Source organism: Gymnogyps californianus, chromosome 3, assembly GCF_018139145.2.
Source record: "Gymnogyps californianus isolate 813 chromosome 3, ASM1813914v2, whole genome shotgun sequence".
Taxonomy (NCBI): Eukaryota; Metazoa; Chordata; class Aves; order Accipitriformes; family Cathartidae; genus Gymnogyps; species Gymnogyps californianus.
In genome coordinates, this window is record NC_059473.1 from 40,618,613 (window position 1) to 40,639,361 (window position 20,749).

At 41.2% G+C, this 20,749-nt stretch overlaps 2 protein-coding genes across 8 annotated transcripts in view; one reads left to right on the forward strand and one right to left on the reverse strand.

Annotated features, from left to right (window-relative positions):
* SDCCAG8 (SHH signaling and ciliogenesis regulator SDCCAG8) overlaps nt 1-14,060 on the reverse strand; it is a 115,885-nt gene extending 101,825 nt beyond the window's left edge. Inside the window, exons 1-4 of the mRNA XM_050895227.1 lie at nt 13,969-14,060; nt 3,863-4,042; nt 3,675-3,757; nt 13-51 (exon numbers count right to left, since the gene is read on the reverse strand). Coding sequence (XP_050751184.1) covers nt 13-51; nt 3,675-3,757; nt 3,863-4,042; nt 13,969-14,035 — 369 coding nt within the window. The 5' untranslated portion in view covers nt 14,036-14,060. The remainder of the gene's footprint in view (nt 1-12; nt 52-3,674; nt 3,758-3,862; nt 4,043-13,968) is intronic.
* An 809-nt stretch (nt 14,061-14,869) lies between these two features.
* The window catches only part of CEP170 (centrosomal protein 170), a 105,292-nt gene continuing 99,412 nt past the window's right edge, over nt 14,870-20,749 (forward strand). For all 7 annotated transcript variants that reach the window (XM_050895220.1, XM_050895221.1, XM_050895223.1 and 4 more), the window contains exon 1: nt 14,870-14,928. The gene's annotated coding sequence lies outside the window, so the exon portion shown is untranslated. The remainder of the gene's footprint in view (nt 14,929-20,749) is intronic.

Here is a 20,749-nt window from a genome sequence, read left to right on the forward strand (position 1 = left end):
AGTTTTACTCACATTTGTAAAAGGGTAAATCTCCCTTCTTTGTATTCTTTTCTGTTAAGGATACAAAATTCACACAGAGTTGTTAATATGGTCCTCTCAGAAGACCAACAGGTACATTTCTAGCATTAGTTCGCTATTCTGGATGTTAGCAAGCATCTTTAAGCCGATCCCTAGCTAGTTTTGAAACTGATACCATTCTAAAATCTGTGATCTCGGGTCATAAACACACCTTTTTGTGCAAAAATATTCCATGATATGCTTCTCAAATATACTTCAAATCTTAAAGATCATAGAACTAATTTTCAGGAACTAACTGAACAGTTGGACTCCTAAATCTCCTGAATCTCCTAAAAGATTCAGAAACCTACATCTTTGTCTTTAAATACTATTTCTGAAACATTCACCATTCAAAAAAACCCAAAACCCCAAACCAAGCTACTAATGGCTAGCTATTACATCTACTAGTTATCTTATCTACAGGTTCTGCCAACAATTGATGTTTTTTTCCCCTCAACAAGGTATCAAAATTCGCTGTCCAACCTCTAAGATAAAGATAAAATCCACTAACCAGGGTGAGGGGAAGGTTTCTAGCAACAAAAGCCTTCCTGTCAAATTATACCCAATATAAGTATTGGCCATATTAAAGGGGGGGCTCTTGAAAAATCTGGAACTACAATTGCAGAGACAAATTGAGGGTTTTCCAGAACTATCTAGAAAAACATTTAGAGAAGGGACTCCGAATTTGACACGTATTCCACCTGGCTCAGTGCACATAAGTTCCATGTTCTGTTCACTCAGAATTCACCTTTCTTTAAAACCTGTTAATCTCAACTACTTTACAGCTTTAAAAAAATGAATTGCACTTGTTAAAGTGCCCATAATATTTGTAACTCATTGTTCTGTTCCGCTGGCTCCTATTCATCCCTCCCTCTTTTCTGAAAGTGTAATAGACACCTTGCAGCCAAGACCTCCAGCTGCCTCCCCGAAAAGATTACACCACAGCAGCGTTTGAAAATGTGAAAAACGCCATTTCTATCCAAATTGTTTTTCACTGAAAAACAGTGCTAATGTTTAACCTGAGAAACATCGGTATAATGTATACAAGAGTGCTAAAGAATGGTTTCACTAAAAAGAAAACAATACATAGTGTATTTTCCCAACAGAAAAAGAACAGAGGACTTCTTAACAAAACTTATCAACTCACAGCACTGTCACTGGGATATTTCTTTATTTAGAAGCCTGTACCTGCCCTTTCATGGGGCAAATGCCTGGTAGATCATTTGTGATTTATTTCTTTTTACCTTTTTTACTACACAATTGTTATCAATTAATTACAAATTAATTTGGGAATTTTTCATTAATATTCTGATAATACAACGTGTTACAGGGTGAAAGAACAGAGGTCAGGGGAGGCATATATTTAAAGTAGGCCAAATACTAAAATCAGAAGTGAAAGACACATCTGATCAGTATGAATTACCAAACATTTACCCCTGAGTCTCAGAAATGCTGTACACATTTGCATTCTTAATATCAAAAAGTTTACCATATAAAATATAAATGCTTGGCAGCTTTAGAGGCCAGCATTCTACACGGTGACAAACAGTTTTGCCAACATCCCAAATAATTTGGCCCACCTTGTACTTTTCCAGAGTGCCTCAAATTTCAAACCTCTACACCCCAGAATTAGAGACACTCCTGCTGGCAGTCTTAAATCTGCTGCCCTGTAAACTGGCAAGAAACAAAGGGAATCAGTCACAGGAACTCCAGCCATGACAACAGCGTCAGGAACCCACACTGGGTGCAGTGAGGTTAGCCAAGACCCGGCTTGTAGAACTGCAGTTGTATGAAGCAATCTTGCTGGGCCTTGACCTCAGGTGATGAGGGAGAGAGCAAAAGGAAAATCTCTGCCCAACCATCTGGGTGTAGTCAAAGAAGAGACGTACTCATCTGATGTCTATTGCAACTTTTATCAATGGGCAAGAGAAGGGAATTTTGTTAAGACAATGCTATTTATACACATGAAATGTTGTTAAGTTCACTAAACAGTATACTGTCTGTGAAATATATTTAGCTATAGACACATGCAGTCAGCTACTACTCAGTAGTCATCAGGTATTTCAGCATAATTCAAAACAAAAGGTTAAGGCTACTCATAATCTAAGTTTGCTTTCCTTGACTTTTGGGGAATCTGATTCTTCTTATACAACAAGCATTTCTGCAGTGTCCAGCAAACCACCAGACAAGCTCGTATTTTATAAGGGTTTGGGTTTTTTTGGCGTGCGTGCACTTTTGTACTTCCACATTTTTTGAGCTTTACACTTGGTCTGTCTTCAGAACACTTTCACATTCTGGTTAGAAAGAAGATGGAGGACAGTTGAAAAGGAGGATAAGGCCACCACTTCACAGAATCCCTCTCATTGGAAACTTCAAGAGGAAGAAATGGGACAATGCCCTATCAATACAGTAAATTTCCATCTTTTCTCTGTTTATTCCTCCATCCTTTAATCCACTCCCTGAAAGCACTATCACATGTTTCTTAGAAAAAGATTCCCGTTTTCTGAATTTTTCCACTCTACTAAAATTTCCCAATATAAGTAGAAAACTTTGACAAAGATGGATTAAAAGATGCTTTCCCTCCCCTCCAAAGGCTAAATATAAATTGATACTGATTCACATCGTGTCATGATCAACCAATGATGCACCGTTCCCTTGAGCTACAAAACACTAATTCTGTCCTGCACCATTATGAGGCAAAAGTACCTGGCAGGACAATCAGACTAAACTCATGGATTTTAGAACACTCAGAAAAGTTGAACTTTAAATAAAATTTCTCCATGTCAGAACAGTAGAACTAGGCTCATTACACAGGCTCAAAGTAACACAGAAGGAATACAGGCTTTAGATTATTTTGCTGCTACCTCAACTTTGACAGTAAAGAGCGGCTTGTCTTGCTTAGTATAAACCGAAAGTAGTCAGTGGAAGCCATCAAAAGATAAAACTGGAAAAATGAATTTTGAATTTTTTTCCGATAGGGATATTTTGCCTTTGAATTATTTTCCTATAGGGATGCTAGTATCTAGCAGTTGCTCTGTAACTGAACTGTCCGCTGCACGTACTTTGGTGCAGTTCTGCTGCAAGAATGCTAAATCTGAGAAGCCCATGTAAGGGTGTAAACTAACTTTGACAGAGATCACTACATTTTGTCAGAGAGCTACAAAAACTGTTGTTACATGAACACCTCTAATCCTCTAAAGAAAAAGCATAGTTACACCATAAGAAGGCCTTTGAGAATCCTTAAAGTACAGTCAAAGGAAAACAGAGGCTGCTCTTACAGAAATTTGTCCATGTAGTCGATCCCAACTGTTTCCAAAACAAAAAGGATGAACTTTTGGTGGAAAGAAAAAGATGAGAAAGCTTAAAGCAATGTGGACTGTGACCCACGCTGTATAGTCAACAAAAAAGGAGTAAAGTCTAAATCTTGTATTATAGATTTCTTTTTCTTCCTTTATGGTCATAAGCACACCAAGTTCTGGCCATAGCCTCAGGAATCTCCTATATTTCAGAATATAAAAATGATTTGGTGCTTCTTTTTCTTCCTGGACACTAGAAAATTGATCTTATCATGCATGCCATTCATTCAAACAACACAAAAGAAACAAGAAGAAACATACACAGAACGACATCTTCCTCCTTGAAGGAGAGACTTCACTTTCCATTCTTTCTTGATGTTGCAACAAAATTTTAAGTTGATTAACTAGGAAGAGATAAAAAACATTATAACCAAAACATTTACTTTTTTCATTGAAATTAGTATAATTTCTAGCAATTTTTAAACTCTTTGCTTTCAGAGTGATCTTACCTGCATGACTGTGCTGCAGTTCCTGCCAGGCTGCATTCCCACTGTCATCGTTGCCCCTGTCCACATCATCACTGCCCTTGTCCACAGAGGACTGGTCAAATCCAACTTCACCCTCCTCCTTTGCAAACTGTGTTTCCTCCAAAGCATATTTCAGTTGATGGATGCTTTCACTAGCACGCTCTAAAAAAAAAAAAAAAAAAAAAAAAAACAAAAACACATCATTAGCCACAATAAACAATATAAAAGAAAGTATTTACTGACTGATATTGTAAATTTGTAAAAAAATGGAAGAACTAAAAGAATTCAGCATTTGTCTAGCTTGACTACTTGATCTAAACTCAGCCACTGGAAGCAAGGACTTAAAGCAAACAGCCAAAATAACTACTGTATGTCACAATTTGCAGAAGAAATATTTACTACATTTTCAAAGAAGAAGCTATAAATAGCATCTTAGCCTGTCAATACATTAGGACTCTGCAGCAGCACAAGTAATAATATACCCTAAAATATTTCCTAGCATATGCGGCTTTGATACTTTTCAATGAACCTAAAGCTCATGCTATATTTTATACAATGTACAGGATCGGGCACCAAAAACACTATTTTTGAATTCTAACGATGCCACCACAAATGACAAAGCGATGTATAGCACAACTAAAAGAGTATCTGAGTAAATGAAGTAAAAACTCAGCAAGCCAAACCAACATAAAACAGTGATTAAATAAAGACCAATGACTTCTGAACAAGTGTGAAAAATAAATAATAACTCATCATTCTCAAAAAACAACCCCAAGTAAAAAACTCTTTCCAGATAAATAAAAATATTTTTACGAACCTTTCAAGAACTAACTGACTTACTGGAGGGTGATACAGTAATGGTCTTTTCTCATTTTCAATCTATTTTTTCTTATATTGCTTTTTTTTATTTTTTATTTGATTCAGCTGACTTCATAAAAACCAAAAACTTTCCAATCATAAATGCCACATCACTCTGATACAGCTGAACATTTCCAATATGCCAGAAGAGAAACTTGTGAGATTTGCAGCTGAGAGATGACAACTGGATTGGAAATCAGAAAATATGGGCTTGGTTTTAGATAATGATACTTCTAGTTCACACCACAGGACCTCAGGCAACTCACTTATTACTTCTTTCTCTCAACTGCTTATGTACAAAGGGAGATGAGTATTTCTTTTCTCTTCCCTTTAAGCAATGTATATACTAACTAGAACAGACAGAGTAGTAACCTAAGTAGTATGGCTTTATGCCATGTTCAACAAAGCAAGATCTCTAGGTTCTACTGTAATACCAAGTGAACCAAGAAAATGACCCATACATCAGTCACAGAGCGTACATGCTCAGCGAGACAGTCCTCCATCACGATTCACAACCCCTTTATCAGGAATATAAGACGACATGTTTCTTTTACATTTCTCCAAAGTAATGCCACAGTCATTTGTGACTACCAGTCAAAACTACCCTGAATCAGAAAAGTTTCATTAATAGTTATTAATAATTAAAAAAACCCCAACAAAACCCCCCACTCTCAAAAACTTACTTGACTTTCAGAAACATAAGATCAGAGTTATTTTCTTCATTTAGCCCTGAATCCTTTAGAGGGTTATTCACCCCTAGGACTACTGCATATGAAAATTTAGGTATAAACACCCACAGAACAGGAATTTCACTCTTGAGAGACAAAGCTTATGAGGTAACATCTTTTATTGGAGCAAATGCTACAACTAGAAAAATGGCAAGCTTTCCAGCACACGTCCTTCATTTATTTTTACATGTTTGTAATCTGTAAATTGATATGATGCATAATTAACTGAAAATATTTTTCTCTCATAGGCAAAAAAAGCTTAAAAAAAAAAAAGATCAGTTAAGCATTTGCTAGGTAGAATTCAGAAGACATGTCTCAGAGTATTACATATATATATGCTGCTGGTTACAAATATTAATAGCTCCTTTCTTCCAAATGTAAAGGTGAATAGCAGTTCAAGTCAGAGAACAAAAGCTAGATATGTATTTCTGCCTTCACTTTAGCTATCTTTTTCAAGTTCACATCATCTTGACCGAAGTTGGGAAATCGATTTTCATCAAACATCGTTCTCAGTCCAGTATGCCAGCCATCACTCACTTTTTAGCAATGCTAGTTTTTAATAAAAACCTGACACGTTTCTGACCTATTAATCTTCTCTCAGCATTTATTTTTAAAGCCCAGTCATCTTATGACTCGCATCACCTCTTTTGATTTTCGGGTACTCCATCCTTTAACAAAGTTAATGTAAAAGAAGACATAAAAAGCACATTTTAAATAGTCATAATTTATTATAATAAACCCAAATACAATTCACAAGGCAATGACTCAAAAAAGAGAGGTTTAGGTCAAATATTTCTCTATTGGCATACTTAAGCTATTCATCCATTCTTGAGCGTTCCAGGATGCTATGAGGGTGGGAGAGCTAATTGAGAAATCGTAGAAGTATCTCACTTATGCAATGGCTTAAATATTTAGCAAACTATGTTGCAACTAGTTGTTGCCAAGAAGTGTTCAATGTCTGTTAAGTTATTATGTGGTATGTCATCTGATAGCAATAAAATTCCTTCATTTCCCCATTCACTATAGACCTCTGTCAGAGAACCCCAGAGTATCAATATTTGCTCCATAGCCAGTGAAGAACAACAAATCAAAACAAACCAAAACCAAACAGGCACATATACAGGTTTTCCCAGAACTTTTCTCTCTTCGTAATATTACAGCTTCTGAACTCTAAGCTACTACTTTATCCTCAAAGAAAACAAAGATGATCTTATGCTATGTCCTCTTCTTCCATAAATATACTGGGCAGTAGTAGTGAAACACATTGAAATTGTTATCAATGGCACACTGATGTCTACTTTTCTTGACTACACTTTCCCACCTCTGGAATAACATCACCACATTTTTGAAAGCTTCATCACATATTTGCCAAAGTTTCTTAAAAGCTTGCCGATTTCCAAATTACAAAAGTTGCTGCCATAAGCAAAACACTCACCACTGGGAAACTGGGAGTTAGGAGTTTCCAATGGTCTGTCTTTACATTCACTAGACACCGAAGAGCTAACATTTACTTTGGTAAGAGTTGAACTGGATGTGTAAAAGGGAATGAGTACATTATAACTTTTTTTTCCTAAATAAGGGACTTAATTTTGGGCATTAGGATAAAAGAAGATTGATTACCGAGTGGAAAGATTACTGTTGTTGTTTCTGCCAATGTAAAAACATTCTTTTTAAATATGAAAGCAGTAGAAAGAACCTCTGTGGATGCAAACTATTGGACACCAAAGAACCTTTCCTTAAAGACAACATGATAATTTTGTAATGAATTTAGAAGTCATTAATTTTTAAGTCCTCACACATTCAACCTAACTTTTTCAGTTAGGCTATTCGTGTAATAGTACATTTTATACAAACAGGGCCTCAATAAAAACATACTGCAGAAAACTGCTCGCATGCAGTACTGTGATTTGCATATCTAAAATTCAATCAGCATTTTTCTTTTCTACATCTTAACAGGACTCCACGAGTAAAATCCAAACATATATTTCTGTTGTATGATAAAACTTCATTGATGTGTTATTTCCTATAGGAACAGCTGAGGATATAAATGAAATTGGACTTATCTGGATTAAAACTTCAAAAAATAAATTTTATTTGCTATAAAGCTCTTTGGTTTTCAATGTTTAAAGGATCTGAGATGATTATGAAAAATGGCAAGCTAGCAACAAAACCTGATGGATCAAACCCAATACATCAAAAAAAAGATGCAACTGCTCCACAAAAATGTTGTCAAGTTGTCAACTACCATGTATAAATCACAGGCAGTACTTGCCACAAGGGACAGGCAGATAACTTATCTAATGCCTTAGCAATGACACAGTTGACCAAACACCGAATAGAAAGAAATACATTACTGCTTATTATTTCAGAGACAGAAGCAACCAGCGATCCTAACCCAGGATCAAGACCATACCGTTCTAGGTACAAAGATATTCCTACCCCTCAATTCATCTAAACGTGAATGCAACTTTGGACTAGATTAAGTTCAGTTAAGCAGAATGCTTTAGACAAAACCAATAGGGCCCTGACTGAAACACTAATTAATGTTCAAAAAGCACATGCCATATATTCTACATGCTGAATAAAGATACTCTTCTGTCCTTAAAGAAGCAATGATAACTCTGGTTATTTTCTGTACTCACTATAACTACAAAATCTACGTATTACTCCCTGAAAATATAGTATAGGTATCCTTTTTCCAGAGAAGTATCTTTGTATAAATATAAATCAGAAGGTTTTTTTAATATGGGAAAGTCAGTACTACTGCCGAACAACGTTTTTTTTTTTACATTGGAGACGCATTACACACCCATTCAACTTGTCAAAAAGAAAAAAATTAAGATAAAGGCTAGCGTCAGGACACTCTCAAGTAAAATACAACATGGAAGAGGTAGCTGTATTTCCAAAGTAGTAATCAGCTTTGGGGATAAAAAAAATAAATAAAGTCATTGTAAGAACAATTTGCCACTGAAGTGAAAACAGAAAACACAGAGAAGGCATTGACCCATGTCTGCATTGCCTAAACAAAAGATGTTTTTTCAGACGCTGCCCAAGACTGTCTATAAAGAGCACTCCTTTAAATGAAAGCACCAAAGCTACCTCAATTCATGAACTCAGAAATGCCATAGAAAATACTCTGGGAGCTAATGGAGAGCTTAGCAAAGGAACCACCCATCCAAAACAACAGAACTGCCTGAAAGACATGGAAAATAACTCCAGCTAGTAGAAGTGTTAAGCAACATAAATTGAAGAAAAACAACTGTATGAAAGAGTTGCTGTAAGTCTGTCATCTAAAGCTAAAGGTCCAGTTCTAATAAAGTTTACAGGAAGATGACTAGAAGTTACTAGCTATAAATTCAACAAACAGGTCACTTTCTGATATACCATGGTTCCCAATCAGAAAACAGCCCTAGAAAGTTAGAGAAGAAGGAATTACACTGATTCTTTAGGTCTTAAAAAAAAGCACTGTAGAATTTAAGTGGAACAATAACTGACAAAACAGACTACTAGACCAGTCAGTGAAAACAGAAAGATGGCTATTTATAGAAAACTGTACTGTCCAAAAGTATATCAACTTTGACTTTGTTTCTGTTGACACTTAGAAATCTAAAATGGTACATTATGTACTTCTTCTGGGGTAGCATTTCAGCCAAATAATTGCTTAAAAATACTGAAACTGAGAATATGCTTGTAAGTTTTCGTTGTTTTGCGCAGTCTTGGAATTTACTTTACTTACCATTCTGATATACAGCTATTCTTCTTTATTGGCTGCCAAACACAGGTATGCTACCATGCTACTAACATACTACATGGCAGCTTTGAGACTGAAAGTATCCTATCAATTACTACCTATGCTGCTAGGATTTTACATGTAAACATTCAACAACAAGTGATACCAGGCTGTTCATTAGCCAGGCCTCAAAAAGTCCTAACGTGTTTAACACTCATGTTTCAAAATAATGAATTATGGATCCATTTGGTTTGGTTTCTTGGTCTTCATAGTTGCTTTGCATTATATGACAAATAGGTGGTTTCCAACACAGCTTTTACCAAATCATCATCTTTAAGAGGAAACTGTTCTCTGGAGCTGCAGCATTTGTCGTCAGGAGCTCCTAAACCAGTCCTTTCTGCAGAGCATAAAGCACATGCCTAAGGTCTAGAGGCCCTCACGTGTGAGAAACTCCAAGCATTTCCCAGTTCCTTCTGACAGATTCTCCACCCTTAAATGAACATTATGTGCTCAGTTCAGGAGAATACTTAGAAACAATTGCCAAATAAAAATAAAAAGCCTAAGCCAAAAATCTACAATTAGATATTACCATTTACAATTTAATTCTTAGCTGTTTCAGTGTAACAGTTAACTTGGAGAGCTGGTAACTGGGCCACATACTCATTCTTCCTAGGACAGCTTTGACTTCACGTTTCTCCTACTTTATTTTTAGAGTCACATAAAGCAGTCACAAAATGAAACTTTATTTGTAGAAGTCTTATATTTTCATCTGTTCCTCTTACAGCTTGCATCTTCATTCTCTGAAATTAGGTAGGACACTGCACTTCGGTAATGCAGTGGAATACAGAACATAATTTCCACATTTTCTTAGGGTAGATTTACAACATGCCTATATCAGGCACTGTACCTAAAAAGGATGGTCTCCCCCTCCTCTGCTCCTCCTCTTATACTGACTCTGGCCCAAAAGTGAGCCAGTACTGTTTACTAAACAGGCAGAAAACTCAACATAAAAAAGTTAATAGTTCTCTGTTCAAGGAACCAGGTGAATGCTAGCAACAAAGAAGCGGGCTCTAAATAGTCTTCTCCATGTATTTACTGCTGTTGGGAGAAAAAGGGAAAGTAACAGGAGGCCATCACGCTCTGCTCTTGGCACTGGTTAGTAGAAGGCCCGCTGGACATACACATTATGCCTGCCAATTTTTAGTTGCTAACGTGAATACAATAGCACAGCACTTATTCTCCTTTACAAAATACCTCTATTCCCTTGAGAATAACTTATTAGAAATGTTATTACCTCCTGAAGACTTTGAGGTTCATTTGAAATGGTCTCAATTGTGTGAAAGTTTACACAGTAACCTAATAACCCCAACTGTACAAATACCACCCTCTTAACTCTGTTACATACAACATTAAAGACGTCCATTATACAAAGTCTACACTATTCAGGAAAAGCCCTGTTACAGGACCTTTGTTATTTCATCAGAACCTCTCTGTTGGGCTCTAAGACCAGTTATGTCTTAGTCAGGTTTTTTGGTCCAGCTTTCTGTCCTCTGGCCACCAGACTCAGTTTACTGAACACCTGGGCTCCCTGTGTACCAGTCTTCTGAGAGATTTCCCTTTACAACAAAGGATGCTGCACTGAAATAATCAATTACTTTCTGAGAACTTATACACCCTTCCATCAAACTGAATAAGGCTGTAAAATGATTCTTCTGATCTTCAGATTATATCCAGGTGATAACCTGTTGCCACCTATCAGCCTGAGTCCAAATAATGTCAAGCATTACAGGCAGTTTAAGAACGCTGTACTTCAAAAACATCAAATAATGCCCAAGGCATGCCACCTGAAATTCAGAATCTGGATGACAGGAATGATCTGAATTTGGAGAAAAATCTCAAGCTGTATAACTATATAAGAAAAATAGGTAAAGAATTAGGTTTGACAACTTCGGGAGTTACAATGATCTGTTTGTCCTACAGTAAATTCCTAACAGTAGTGGTAATGATGTGAGAAATGCTGTAGAGGTGAAAGGAGTTAAAAATTGTGCATCACTGAGAAATAAAGAGGTTCACTGAGAAACATAATGGAACTTATGTTATATCGCCCTGCATTGGGGTTACGTTTGTGATAATACCCTATTGATATCTTCCCACTGAGAGGCACCCCTGGATGTATGAAATCAAACCTATCTTGGCATTGTATGGAAAAAGTCCACGTTTCCCAGAATGGAAAGGGAAACAGCCACCAGAAGGCCAAGTTCTGAAATGATTTAAAATATATAATGGATCCAGCATACGGGGATCCAGTCAGAAATAGATAACATGAAAATAAGTTGTATGAACAGAATACATGCATCCAACCATTAGATATGGTGAGCTCCAATAGTAGTCATACACAGCTAAGCAGCCCAAGATGCAAAATTCTTGAGAAAGGCCCTTTGAAGATATGCGAGAGTTAAAGAGGTCACTTACAATGTCCAGATAACTTGGTACAAAGGCATGCTTCAAAACTTCACATATCAAAAGCCTAAAAGCTCATCGCTACTATGAAGATACCATATATATGACAGTCCCCAAGCACTCCAACAGATTTTCTAGTTGAAAGAGAAATTCCATTGGAACATTTAAAATGCACAAAGAGCCTAAGACAAAAATCAGGAAGACTGGAGCTCTGTTGCAAAATGCTACGAAAGCATATTTTCAGAAAAAGCCTGGTCTGAATCAAGGAACGAACTATAAAGTCCCTACCAAGCTTACCAAACTACACACACACAAGAACATTTACATAAAGAAGTATTAAGCATCCTGAAATTACGTGAATACATAGTAGGCTTGGAGACCAAAGGTCTTTGGCTTCACCTGCTGTTACCGCCTCAGGAAGCCGAGAACATTGCATTCTGCAGAGTCCACGCAGCTCAACATAACCATTGTATCCAACAGTGGTTGGATGCCCCAGCAGGGCACATGTCGAGCACAGCATGTTGCCTGGGCACTCCAGAATTTAAAGACACCAATACATCTCCACATCTCCTTAGATGAGGATGAATAGAAGCAATCTGCCTTCTCCACTGCCTGCATGCCACCTTTTGGACTTGCCAGGAATCCAAAACACCAGCACTGACGGGCCTTCATTGCCTAAAATGAAAAGGCAGGTCAACCACTGAGCTATCACAGAAGAACATGAATTTATAAAATGTTTCAGTAACAGTGAAACCCCTCCCCAGATCTGCATAAAAGCAAGTAAACAAGCTTGAAAAAGTATCCCAGGTAAAAGGTAATCACAAGCACTCCAAAAATAAATGTCTTGTGAAATACACCCAATTTTCAACATATTGGCTGAGCTTGTACTTAGGCCTACACTAGTGCAGCAGAAATGAACAAAAACCCTTAAAGTGTGCCCTTTCTAAATGAAGCTATGTCTCTGTGAGTGACAATACTGTCTTGAAGCAGAAACATATTGCCATTATAAGATTTATTAAGCAGCAAAATCATATGTCTTCAACTACGGTTTTAAAACCCTGATTTATCACTCCTCCTCTGCCAATAAAAGTCATAGAAGAAACCATTTGCCTCCATGAAAGTCCAAATCCAGTACAGGAAAATTATCTAGTGGTTTTCCATACTTATCCACAGAAAAAGGAAACATGATACAGTATTAAGATTACCCATGTCTATGTATGACAATTCATAGGGTTTTATTCATTGTTTTTACATATCGCAAAAGGAACTCTACGCATATCACAAGATGCTCTGATATTTGTCATTTTAACTGTTCTACCTGCAAGTACCAAGCAACATCCACATGTCCACTTAATCTACAGGAGACATAAATAGAGATGATTCTTCAAAGTTCTATCTTCTGGAATAAATGAAATCTATCCTGAGCGCAAAGAACTGATGCTATTTTGAGAAGGAAATATAAAATACTTGCTAAGAATCAAGTAGCTATTTAAAAATATGTCTATTGTTTTATCTTTTTGCAATGATGCTTCCTATATTGCAACTATACATTTAATTCACTGGTGTCACAACAGGTGACGTGCGGGCACTGTGTCCAAACACAACTTTTTGTGCCCAGTGGGGTGACGTACCCACAAATTATCTGCTGGCTTTTTTCAGAATTTGGGCACTTACTTTGACTAGTCAGAGACAGTCTGAAGGCTGGTAAAGCCCAGGTGTCAGAGCTGAGAGATTAAGGTGCCCTCTGTTTTCACACCTGCCGCCTTATCCAAGAAGTGTTGTATATAGCCTGACAGTTTATGACACGCGAAATAATCACTCTCGTTGGAATCGATTTGCACCCTCTTCTTTACCACGTCTAGAATTTGATGTTTCAATGGCAGCTAAAACCCTTACACAAACCGAAGAAAAACCCACCAAAGAAGGCCGCGGCCCTATCAAAGCCAAGTTATGATCAGACAACTACGTGTGACAACATCAACTGCACCAGCGATCGGGTTTAGGGAGGACCAGCAGCAACTTCACTCTTGCCGCCAGCTGCCCCAAGAGCAGCTCTGCCTCAGCCCCGGGGAGCGGCGGCACGTCCCGGCCCCCACGCCCCCCGGCTCCGCACCGCCCCAACAGCGCACACGGGCCCGCAACGCTCCCCGCCGGCCCCCGGCGTCGCGCCGGCCCCCGCCCGCAGGTGCTCAGCGGGCTAGGGGACAGCCGGGTACGGCGGAGCCCCCCAGCAGAACCGGGCAGAGGCCGAAGCGAGAGCGGCCGGCGGGAGAAGCAGCCCGCGGCGCTCTGCCGCGGCGGTGCCCGCTCACCTCGGAGGCGCCTCTGGTACAGCTCCAGGGACTCTTCCAGGGCGGGCTCCCCGCAGGGCGCCCGCATGAGGACGCCGCCGGCTCCCGGGGAAGCAGCCGGCGCTGCCGCACACCGCGGGGCCCCGCGGCGCCGGTGGGTAACAGTAGTTCCACCCGCTCTGCCTTCCCGCGCTCCGCAACCGCCGCGGGCTCCCGGAAGAACCACCACTGCCGCGATGCGAGCGCGGACCGCTCCGGCTCCTCAGCGTTGGCCGTTGCCACCGGCCACCCCCCGCCACGGCTGAGCGTGGCAACGCTCGGGACCTGCCACGCCCCCCAGCTCCGCGCCGCGCGGGAATGCCGCCAACAAAACTACAAGTCCCAGCATGCGGCGCGCCGCGCTGTGCGTCTTGGGAGGTGGAGTCCCCGCCGGCCGCCCGTCTCCCACACCCGGCAGCGGCAGGAGGGTGGTCGCGGCCTCTCCTTTCCTCTTTGTTGGGGACTGCGGCTGCATTCGCGCCTGCGCACAGCACAGGCCTTCCGCCTACGTCCTCGGGTCCGCAGTGGCTGGGTATGGCGCAGGTCCAGTCATGGCTGAGGCAGATAGGGGTGGGAAGCCGTGTTTACCTCCCGCCACCGCGTACTCCGGCGCGTGCGCAGTGGGCGCCCGGCGGTCGGAGCGGAGAAAGCTATTGTCTGGAGCTGGCGCAGGCGCAGCTCGGCTCCTCCGCCGCTCGGCCCTTGACGCCTGCGCACTGCCCTCCCCCGCCCCCCCCGCATTGTGTGAGCTCGGGCGGCGCCTGCGCAGTGCCGTGCCCCGCTCTGCCCGTTAGCCGCTATGTGCAGGGAATAACGTTGCAGCCGTTGCCAGAGGGACACCGACCGGAGCGCCCCGCCCCCGCCCCGCGGGGACGCCGGCTCAGTGAGCACCGGCACCACTAGGGACGGCCCCTCCCCGGTGCGGCGAACCTCCTCGAAGGGGTGAGTGAGGATGCTGCCGCCCTGGCCGCGGGTCGGGCGGGAGCCGTGACGGGGAGAGGGGCCGGGGTCGCGCCGTTTGTCCGCCCCGCCATCCGCCCGGTGCCTATTGTGTCAGGCGGCCCTCGCCCGCCGGGACCTGGCGCCGTGCGGCGGGGGCTGCGGCCGGCGGAGGGGGCGGTAGCGCGGTCTGGGCACAGCCCGCTCCCCCTCCCCCGTCCCCGCTGGTTCCGGAGGCTGCTCCGCGCCCCCGCCGCCTTTTCCCGTCGTAAGGGCGGCGGGGCCGGTGGCGGGGTGCCGCCGCTGCCCCAGGGGCTTCGGCGCAGACTGGATGCGGGCGGCGCTGCCAGATCCCGCTGCCCGCCTCTCCCTGGCCCTTTCCGCCCCGCCGCCCGATGGGCGCCCGGCCGGGGGCGCCGCCGCCGGCACACCCACCCGGCCGCCCGCGGCGCGGGCACCGGGACTTCGCAGCATGCCTTCCCCTCCCGCAGGCCGACGTCCGTGATTCGAGCGGACGTTTGCAGAGGTTTAATTTTTTTTCGGCTGCCCCTATTTCACAAACTGCCCCGGGGCTGGAGGCGGCATGTTTCTCCAGATTTAAAAATCAGTGATACCGTCCATTTGAGATGCGGCGTTTCCCCCCGTCCCCTTAAAATAATGTCTTTTGAGAAGGACGATGGAGAAAAATCTATTGGGTTTGCCTTTTCTCTTTTTGCGTTTTTTTCACCGAACGAGGCGGGTCTTCTGCATTCAAAAACGTTCTCCTGAAGGCGTGATCTTTTATTTCGGGAGGCTCTTCCCGGGGAAAACATGAAATAGCGCTTTTTGTTCCTGGTGGCGAGAAGCGGCGGCGGGCCCACTTTGTCTCTCTGGCGTGGAAAGGAACGGGTTACTGAGCTAACAAAAACCCGATGGCGATTTTCGAGCAGAAAGCGTGTTGCAGCAGAGGAAGCTGGCGTCGAGGCGGGCGGCGGAGCCCTCCTCCGCCCTCCGCTCCTGCGCGCGCCGCCGGCTGCAGGCGGGAGGGGAGGGGGCCGCTCCTCGGGCTGGCTTCCCGGTGCATCCCGCAGCCGGCTGAGCCAGCGTGTGGCGCGGCGTCGGGCAGAGGTGCTCGTGCGTGTCCCGCGAGCCCGGGGCGGCGGCGGCGGCGGCGGCGGTTGGGAGAAGCGCGCGCGGTGGCCGTTGGGCGTCGTGGGTGTGGGTACCAGCCTAGGGGAGGCCGCTGGTGACGAGAGTGGGGATGCTGTGCGCTGGTTGCCAGCCTTTGGGGCGTTATTTTAGGCGTTTTTAAGATGAGCTGACAACTAGTCCATCTGTTCTTAAGGCGTTATGGAAAAAATGAGATGTAGATGCTGTGCTGGTGAGTTGAAGATACATAAGAATTGTGTTCTTATGACAAGAGATTACAGATAGCATCCACTGATCTGCACTTTGAAGAAATTATTTTCTTCCCTGTGAAAGCAAAGGTACTCATAAAATATTTAACTACTTTGAAAGAATAAAGCTTGTTCTAGCACTGCCATGATCATCTTTGCTCTTCTGGAATGCCATTCAAGACATTGTGACAGTGTTCTTGGCCCTGGGTTTGCCTGTGTAAAATGATACGTGGGACGGGACGGTTTTTGTAAACTGAACCAAGGCATGATTAAATATGCTGTGATTTCCTATGATTAATTTCCTCTGGTAATTACTTTACGTCCAGATGCTGAGAATTCTGTCTTGCTGGAACTGAACTCTGTTAGTATGGAAGCTCCTCAACTTTAAATTTTATTTAAAGGGGAAAAAAGTTAAACATAAATACCACAAAGAATCTCCCATCACTCTTTGATTATTTTTTTTTTTAAACACTTTGTCACTTTCATGTAAATGTTTTGTTATTTGCTTTTTTGTGTGTGTGTATGTGAAGGAGGTCAGGAAGGCTGGCTGAATAGAGAGAATAGTGTAGCTGAGGATTCACAGAATTTTATCAGAATCTCAAGAATCTAAAAGTTATTTGTAATGGATCAGATAAAAATGTTTTCTTTAATTCTTTTAAACATAAACATTCTGACATAAAAGCTGTCACCAAACTTACTTTATCATAGTACTGCATTTTTTTTTTTTTTTTGACAGGTGACTGGTTCCCATATCTATTCTCACTGACTTTTGCAAAGAAGAATGGGTTCTTGTTATATTGTGTTTCATCAGCTGTAACAGACTTGGCAGGCAGAATTTTTTAACAATTCTGTTGATAACATACAAGCCAGAAAAGAACTAGGTTATGAAAGTGAACCGGAAAAGTCTACGTTCACTTGTAGGTGGGAGCTAGGAAGCTTCCTTGAATGACTGGAATGAAACCTGAGGCATAAGTAGCCGCAGAAATTGATTTTGAAGTACCATTTCCAGTTCTTGCATGTGCAGGAATAAAGGTATTTAATGTATATTGATACCGTAGTATCTCCTTGAGTCTCCTAAAAAGACAATTTCCATGTTAGCGCTGCATTTCTTAGCTTTGCAGGCAGAATGGAACTGAGGTAAAACAGATGGTTTTTACTTGAGCTAGAAAGCCAAGAAAATCTGTGAACTTCTGGTTTTCCTTTGGAAGATTTTGAACAGCGGAGTCAGGCATTGAATCCGTGCACATAGCCGAATTTACTTGCAGAAATTCTCATATCTGCTTCTAGCACTTGTGAGGTTGTAAAAGGACACAATGGCATGCACTTCCCCCTCTTTGAAGAACATGCTACATAATGTAGTAAAAATTGATATGGTTGTGACCAGGAGACTGTTTGAAATTTGAGAAAAGAAAGTTCTTTGTTACTGGGGGATGGAGCTTCAAATTTGCTAGCTGGGAGCTAGCGTTAGGTATGTGTATCTTTTCTAAGGTACACATCTTCACTGTGCTAAGTGAGCCTGTGGGGGTCTTTCGTTGTCTATTACCAAATGCCTGCGTTTCTTCTGTTCTAATATTGATCATTGTGTATCTACACATTTTCAGTGGACTGGTCTACAGAGAGCAGCTTCCTTCAGTGCACATTGCTAATGTTTCCCTGGATCAAAGTCCATCCAGTGTGTTGAATGAGGCAGGTGTCCTGGGGAAAAATAGTATGTGATCATGTGACTTAAACTGTAACATAATGCATGTGAATTAGGGTGGGAAGAGAGTACAAACTACCTGTTTAAACAGCTTTGTGTATCTGTCTGTTGTACAGTTATACATGCATAAAAGTATTGAAATAAATTGCAAATACTTCGTTCACTCTTGTAGTTTAGTTTCTCCGACTCTACCCCCCAAAAGCTGGGAGACTTTTTTTTATGGGTGCATTTGTAGTTAGAATGATCTTTTTAATTAAAATTTTGTTTGACCTTCAAAAAACCCGTATTTTTTAAGTTAATATATGTATTTTTTTATCATGTATTATGTCAAAAGCAACTTGTCCTAGAAGTTTCAATAAAACCCACAAAGATGTTTTAGTGGATTGCTGACGTAATTAGATTTCAGAGAGGGAGACCTGTGTTTGGGAAAGTACCCAGTGCTGCATCCCTGAAGTTGAAGTGTATCATGCAGGCTCTTAGACGGTGGATAAGAAGTAAGTCTGGGAGTAGGTGGATGTTAAAGAGACTGACTAGCAGTTCTCATATCTCAGTGCTTCTGCATGGCGTATTCCCAGTTACTCTCTCCTCTGTTTTTGGTACAGCATGGCTGTACTGCTCTGTTGCAGCGTCTCTGGACTTTTCTAAGTACATGAGAAGTTAATTCACTCAACTAACCCAGCAGAAAACTATTTCTTTTCTCTTTGTTTTGCTTGAATATTTTTTTTTTCCCCTCCTCCCTTGGGTTAGCAAATTCAATTATCTTATTGTGTGGTCAGATGAGTGCCAGAGCAAGTACATAGAATGGGGACAGCAGTGTCAAGCCTGGAAGAAGGCAATACTCCCTTTTCCAGTAGCAAAGATGCATTTGAGGTGCTTAGCTGTCCTATCTGGCTGTCCCGTGTGCCACTGTAGACTACTGTAGTCAGAAAGGGGGTGGGTTATGTATAAATGCAAGGAAACAAAATAATTAAGATACTGAGTTTGTTCTTATTGTTAGCCTTTACTTACTGTCCTTGATATGTAAAAAGTCCACAGCCACAGACCAAACGTTCAGAACATATCACTGGATGAAAAAAATGTTTATCTGCAAAGTAGATATGAAAAGAGGGAGAAGTGGTTCTGTTAAGTAGTGTGGCCTTTGTACAAGCAAAAGCAGGATTTTTGTGCCAGGCTAATATTGATATCTTCTCTTTCACAGAATTTAAGGCTATAAGTTTTCAAATATTTTCATAGTTTGTTCTTGCCTACTTACTAGTTTTGAAGTGTGTGATTTGTGTGAATTGTGGAAAAGTGCTATTTGGTATATGTTTAGAGAAATTGGTTTTGTTCATTCAAAACAGAGATATGAAGCATCTTCTCTCTTTCCATCCTCTGAATAGAATACTCAATAAAACCTGATAGTTTTTTCCCATGTGAGCCCGACATATTTGTCAACTTTGTTTCTCCTTCTCTTTTTCTCCTCTTAGAAATTGCTACTGAAAAATAGACTTTTCCTTAGCTAGGTGCTTTTTAGAGCTCCAACATCATCCACTGGTGGGCCTAGTGAGCTGATTCAGGTACAACAACTGCAGCCCTCTTACAGTCTAGCTTCTTTGATTTGTTCTGCTGCGTTTATTGCAAGGATTGGCGTTTTTGTAATAGGGTCCTCTGTTTACTTGTTTCCATTCTTGTGAACTAAAATGTTTTATATTCTGATCTTTTCCATGAAACTAAGAGGGTGTCTTCCTTGACAAATACCTGAATCTTCTAAAGCCAGTGTGATGATCTTTCCAGATCTCATCTCATTTTGTACCTCATTCCAAATGAGATTCTGGTTCTGCTCATTTTGTTTCTTTCCAGGAAGAACTGCAATTATTGAGCTTTTCAGAGCAATAATAACAGAAGTGGTGCCACTCCCTGGCATTTCCAAGATGTTTCTTTGTGCACAGGGTATTTTGTTAGTCTTCAGCTGTGATATTGCATGAAGAACTTGTAATCAATCCATTAGCTAACTATTATGGTCTGAAAGTAGCAATACACTGAAGGCATTAAATCAGATGTACTTATGACTTTTCCCTCAAAATTACATGCTTAAATAATTTTGTTGATGATCTTTCTATTGAATTGCAAATATTTGGCCATCTAAATATGCATTCTGTTCTGTCTTCAAAACCAAAGCCTTTTCAATTATCTCTTATTTGTCTTCTCGTTGTGGATTACATTTCAAGATTAGGAAGAAAAATGCAGGAAGTTGGAATGTTGTGGTATCTTTTCTGTTTTCTCATGAACGTAGATTTTTCTTGCTTTCATTAATCTCATCTTCTCTCCCCTGCCCCCCCCCCCCCCCATGACTTAACTGATTGTTTAATCCTGTGGAACTATACCATCACAGGAACCTTAATGTCAGGAATTATTCTACTTGATTTTATAATTTAATTTACTAAATAGAAGACATTTAATGGGTAATACTATAGTTTTACTTAATTTTTTTTTTCCTTTGGAATTTTCCTAAGAATATAAGAGTGGCCACATTGATGGACCTTTGGTCTGACTCAAACCCAGTATCTTTTCTCCAAGAATAGCTATAACCTGGTGCCAAGGGAGAGATAAGAAATGTGCAAGCATATACGGTGTTTTCTGCTAAGGCATTGCTAGTCTCCATCTATTTTCTGCTTGGAACTTTTGAGTCAGGTGTAGTTTCTAGTAAGGATTACTCCTTCCACTTGATCTGCATTTCTTCAGCTATGTCTTGAAAAGGCAATTCAATAAA